Source organism: Octodon degus, unplaced genomic scaffold, assembly GCF_000260255.1.
Source record: "Octodon degus isolate 3935 unplaced genomic scaffold, OctDeg1.0 scaffold00022, whole genome shotgun sequence".
NCBI lineage: Eukaryota > Metazoa > Chordata > Mammalia > Rodentia > Octodontidae > Octodon > Octodon degus.
In genome coordinates, this window is record NW_004524598.1 from 23683595 (window position 1) to 23689396 (window position 5802).

The 5802-nt window shown below is 41.7% G+C and overlaps 1 protein-coding gene across 2 annotated transcripts in view; it reads right to left on the bottom strand.

Annotated features, from left to right (window-relative positions):
* The window catches only part of Phf10 (PHD finger protein 10), a 21793-nt gene that overhangs the window by 14512 nt on the left and 1479 nt on the right, over nucleotides 1-5802 (bottom strand). The window contains exons 2-4 of one of the 2 annotated variants that reach the window (XM_004628286.2): nucleotides 3969-4078; nucleotides 2522-2652; nucleotides 1618-1695 (exon numbers count right to left, since the gene is read on the bottom strand). In XM_004628286.2, coding sequence (XP_004628343.1) covers nucleotides 1618-1695; nucleotides 2522-2652; nucleotides 3969-4021 — 262 coding nt within the window. In that variant the 5' untranslated portion in view covers nucleotides 4022-4078. Of the gene's footprint in view, nucleotides 1-1617; nucleotides 1702-2521; nucleotides 2653-3968; nucleotides 4079-5802 lie in introns of both variants that reach the window. The other variant, XM_004628285.3, reaches the window with a different exon arrangement.

Below are 5802 nucleotides of genomic sequence, written 5' to 3' on the forward strand. Positions count from 1 at the left end.
CCAGCTTTGGACAACCTGTGTCTGAGGTCATTAACATTCATAGTGCTTGGGTGGCCAAGCTCTGAGAAACCAGTAGTGTGATACTTGCACCCGTGAACCTCCCTCCACGCGACTGCGGCTCCACCCGGCTACGGCTCCCTCGGCTAGGCCACTCATCTGCGTCCCGGGCCCACCCAAAATATATACCCTCATCCGGGGGACCGGGGCGGCAGGGCAGGCCGGGAGCGGGGGCCGAGGGCAGCACCACCCCGGCTTCCCCGCCCCTCTCGCCGCGCTGAGTCAAAATCCTTTTTCTTAGAAAGCTTTTTTTTGTGAGCTTGTTATTTTTACTAGTACTCGCTTACAATACATCCTGTCTACACTCCTTGGGGGATTTGTACACGGAAACCTGAGTGCAACACCTCATCCCCCTGCCCTTCCCCTCCGTCTCTCGATCACCTGACCACATGAGGAAGCGCCAGCTCCCTATGTCTATCACTTCTCTTTTACTTTGCTCTTTAAGTATATTTTGGGTTTCTCACATAAGAGAAACCACTGGCTAGTTAAGCTTGTGTGTCTGATTTATTGCACTTCACATTATGATCTCAGGGCACATCCACCTTCCTACAAATGATTCAAACTTATCTTGGTAGCAGAGCAGTATTTCCACGGTATGTGAAGACTGCTATTAAACAATGATGCACACTGACCATTAACAAGGCACGATTTTGGATGTATAAGAGTTTTCAGTGTACTTTCTCCTAGTCTTCAAATTTCATACACTAAAAATATACATTTTTAAAAAGATCATTAGTATATGTGTATCACTGAAATAGCTTCCAAAGCTCATAATATCCTATTTCACCAAGTGCTAAAATAAATACCCACACATTTATATTCAGTAATGAGTGTTCTACTACAATGTTTATCAGTGCTGAATTACAAATAAAGTATGGAGACAGCTAAAAGTTTAGCAAAATTTGCCTTTTATGAAGTAAGGATTTATGAATTCAATACCCAGTGACACACAAAAAGAGATAAGGATTTATACTTTTAAAAAACAAAATTTTGCCAGGCCCATCCCCAGGTGTGCTGCACAGGTTATGGTGACCGAGTCCAGGTGTGGTGGTGCATCCCAGGGCTGGGGTGGCTGAGAAAGGAGGATCTCTACAAGTCCCAGCTACGTAGTGAGACCCTGTACCAAACACATTTGGGGGGAAAAAAAAAATACAGATTTCATCTGGGCATAGTAGACCATACCTTTAATCTGAGCCCTTGGGAGGCTGGGACAGGAAATTCTCTATGAGTTTGGGGCCAGCTTGGGCTTCAGAGGGAGTTCAAGACCAGCCTTAACTACATAAGGAGACCTTGTCTCAAAACACCAAAACAAAAAAGACAACCTTAAAAAGAAATACAAAATTTGCAGACAAAACACATATATTTTGATAGTTCTATAAAAGTTATTCTTAGAAAATTAGTTATAAAACATATGCTCCTTTCCATTTCAATAATAAAGAATTTAGTATTTAAATAGCTCAATCTATTTTATTAATTACATAAAATATTCAAAAGGATGTATTTATCCAATATCACCTAGAGTACGTTTGGTTTGAACAAGATCTTAAAAACTTACATTACCTAGAGTACACTGAGTCTCTGTAATGACGTTTAACTCTCTCAGGTACAGCTTCTCTTTGTGAGATAAATCTCGTCGCTCTAAATCTCCAAAAAAAAAACCAAAAAAAAATATTAAAAATGAGACATTATACATTTATAAAGCTTCTAACAGCTTAAAAAGCTTGATTAAAAAAAACTTCAAATTAGTCTCAATATTAAGGGAACTACACAAAACTGTTCTATATTAAGGAAATTAAAAATGAAACTAAGAAGAGTAACCTAAGGCAGAAAGGTGGCACAAATAACTGCACCAGCATAAGCAGGAACAGCCTTTCTGAAGCACAGGTATGGCTTATCCAGCTAACTGCATTCCTAAGGCTGAGGAGTGAGGCAAAGAATCTAAAACTGCCGGGGAGATGGCTCAGTGGAATAAGCGCTTCCCTGGCAAGCGCAAGGGCCTGAGTTCAATCCCTGGTTCCACCAAAAATAAATAAGTAAATAAAACCGCTGTCTACAAAATAATTTTTTCTAAAATTTCCCCAAAAAAATTCACCTTTCTCACTTTGCCTTTACATCAGTCTGTGAGACAGACATAAGAATGTACAGGGGTGGGTGGGGTGCTTGTGGGTTAGCTCAGTTATTTAAGTGCCCGCTGGGGCAAACTCAGTCGGGCGCAGGAGACCGCCGTTCAATCCCCAGCTCCCCATGCCTCAGCAGACCCACTCTTCAGACAGCCTGAGCCAGCCAAAAAAAAAAGAATATATGAAGGGATGTTGAACATTCAACAGAGATGTTGAATAGTAAATGAAAGCCCACAAGAACGAGAATTGAAAAAAAATATAATTGATATGCAGACGGTTGAGCATAAAGAGCCACTACTGGTGAAAACTTAGAGGCACTGTATCGATGAACTAAGACGCCGTACCTGGATACTTCCGCTTAAAGGAGGTCACGCCCAAGTACTCGCTGACTTGCTCCTGAAGCATATAGTACTCTCCTGTTTCGTCAGGCGGCCACTTGTACTCAATCAGATTTTCTGCTGGATAGTAACTGAAGCTAAGCACAGAAACACATTTTAGGCCTCAAATATGGTGATTATTACATTCTAATTCTCTTTCTAAGGATATCTTGACTCACAGATATTTAAATTCTATTATGATTTGACTTCACGTGTATCAAATTACAAAACAGGTTACAAGATCGTTTAAAATGTTGTATCAAAAAAACTGAAAATATTTTCTATATTCCCCAAGGAACCGAGACTCACAACTAGTGGCCACAAGGGCACGTTCAGACTACGAGCCGAGACCGCAGCTTGGGAGCGGAGTCAGCCCGAGTCCTGTGGCCTCACGCTCCCTCACTGCAGTACTGCCTTCATGGGAAGCACAGAGAAGCCACTTCTGACTCGAGCTGCCGCTCAGGGAGCGCCCACCAGCCACGAGCGCAGAGCTCCACTTCCCCCGGAGCTGACTGACACTCCGAGGCAGAAGGAAGGCACAGGTCCCCGGGGCCAGGCCACTGCAGGCCACTGCGCGCTGAACAGCAGTGTGGGCTTCAGAACCCGAGGCAGGGAGCTCCCAAGGCAGAGCCAAGACGGGACACTCCTCCATGTACCTATCCAACTCAACAGCAGCTCACAAAGTTTCCAGAACTGATGCTGAGCCTCCACAGAGCTGCACGCAGCTGAACCTACGGTCGCGCTAAACATTAACACACCTGGACCAACAACCCCAGTACACAAACCCTCTGACTTCACAATGGGCTCCTGGCTACCACACCAAAAGACAAGCTTTAAAGAAAAAAAACAGCTATTCTGGACTTCATAAAAATAAAAATAAATTTATTCAAAAGATACTATGAACAGTGAAAAAAACAACCCAAAGATTGGGATAAAATATTTACAAATTCATATCTGACAAGGGATGAATATCCAGAAATACAAATAATTCCCATAACTCAAACACAGCATAAAAAAATTTGTTAAGGAGCCAAGAACTACACAGATACTTATCCAAAGTGACAAATGGCCAATAAGCACACAGAAAAATCCACAACATCTCTAGTCATCATGGAAATGCAAATCCAACTCTCACTAAAGTATCACTTCACACTTTTTAGGACGACTGTTGTCCAAAAAAAAAAAAAAAACCCTGCAAGGATGCCAGCAATAAAAACTGTACTGCCAATGGGAACATAAAATAGTGCAGCTGCTAAGGAGAAGACGTGAGATGACGCAGAGAGAAAGAAAATACCCTGGAAGTCTTAAGGAATGCCTCTTCAGGGCTGGGAAGCAGAAGGGAGAAAAAAGGGAGTTAACAGGAAGAAGAGAAACATAACCCAACCCACAGTAAGCAGGGAAGGGACGACAGTACCTGAGGTCCTGACTGGACGTCTCGCAGCTCCGGGAGCTGTCTCCAGAGCCCATCCGCCTCCTTTTGGATGGCTGAGGAGTCCCATCATTTGAATTGTCTTCATTATCATCCTATGAATTTAAAAGATTCAAAAGTAATAATTAGAAAAAATAATAAAATAAATAATAAAAGTGAAAAAATAATTTGTGTCTTTGCAGTCTTACTAAAGTCCCAGTAAGTAAAAGGATTTCTAAAAACAACTAGTTACACAAACATTAATTTCCTACAAGGATCAAAAGGGACTCAGAATTTGGCATTAGCAAGACCTGGAACAAAACTGATCCCCAATCTTCAATTAAAATAAAATTTTCAATTTACCTGTGAATCCATGGCCATGTTTACTTTCTTACCAACTAATATTAAAATGCCCTCTGCTTTTAATAAAGATAAAAACTGCTGCATCACTGGAAAAATTAAAGCAGACTCTCCTACCTAGGCTAGGAAACTGTACAGGCATTTCATAGCATTTCATTCAACTCAGAACTACTTTAAGTACTTATGTCCCTGTGAAAAAGGAGACACAAAAGGTTTAAAGCAGGCTACCAATCCTAACCATTTACCCCACGCTGCAAAAAGCATGCTCTATAAGAAGGGCCATTAGTTTATAAAACACACATCCAAAAGCCAGACATATATATAAATATGCAACCCATTATGTAACAAACCATAAATTCAACCAGTAAGAAAATAAGGTATCAGACGTGAGAAAACTGACTTATTTACATATCAGCCAAGCCTTAAAGTCTAAAAAGCATAGTTTTTATACTATCTGATCAAAGTACCCTGGTCCTCTGGCTACATAGTGAAACAAAAATAACGCTGCAGATGCAAATAGAGGCACTAACAGAGATCAGGCACAGCAGCGCCTGACTTCCTGTGCCCCGCCTCTCCCACCAGCTGCGCGGTTATTCTGGCAGCTTTTCCCTACCTGAATCACTAGGCCCATAATAGCATGCATACTACGCGGTTAATGTAAACGCTAAATCAGTTAATGTCTGTGAAACAGAGCAAGGACTAGCATTAACTGATAAGCGTTTCAAAGTATCAGGACAATGGGAATAAAGTTGCGAATGTCTCCAGTCCCTAGACCAGGACTAAAATTCCTTCCGAATCTGCAAAACATTTTCCTTTAGTCCATAAAACAAGCATTCAGGGCTCTAGTTGGCTCATGCTCCTCTCAAAAAAAAAAAAAAAAGAAAGAAAGAAAAACAATAGCTACCCAAGTAGGAGCTTGAAAACAATGTTTTCCCCAAATTAACATGTAACACTAAGAATCGAAACTGCAATGTTTCATATTCAATACTTCATACACTATTTATGGTAAGCACTGAAGTATCTATTTTACTTGATTCTGAGTATTTTAAGGATTTTTATGTCAATTTATTTCACTGTGGCAAAAAAAAAAAAAAAAGCCAGATGAAAGAAACATAAAAGTTAAGAGGAAAAGGGCCGGCCGGGGAGATGGCTCAGTGGAATAAGCGCTTCCCTGGCAAGCACAAGGGTATGAGTTCAATCCCCGGTTCCGCAAAAAAAAAAAAAAAAGTTAAGAGGAAAGCCTCACAAAAAGCTAAGGCCACCATCCTGCATCTTGTGAAGTGTTTTAAATTTGCTTCTGCACACTTTAGGCAAATGAACCGTCGCCTAAAGCCTGCAGCGAGCCTCGGTCCGCGCAGAGACCGCTGGGGACAGCGGAACAAGACTGAGAAGGACGTAACGTGCTGCTCATCACGGAGTTCGTGTTCACAAGAACCCCAAACTTTCAAGCTCAGGGCTCTCGCGGCCGCGTCAGGCGTGG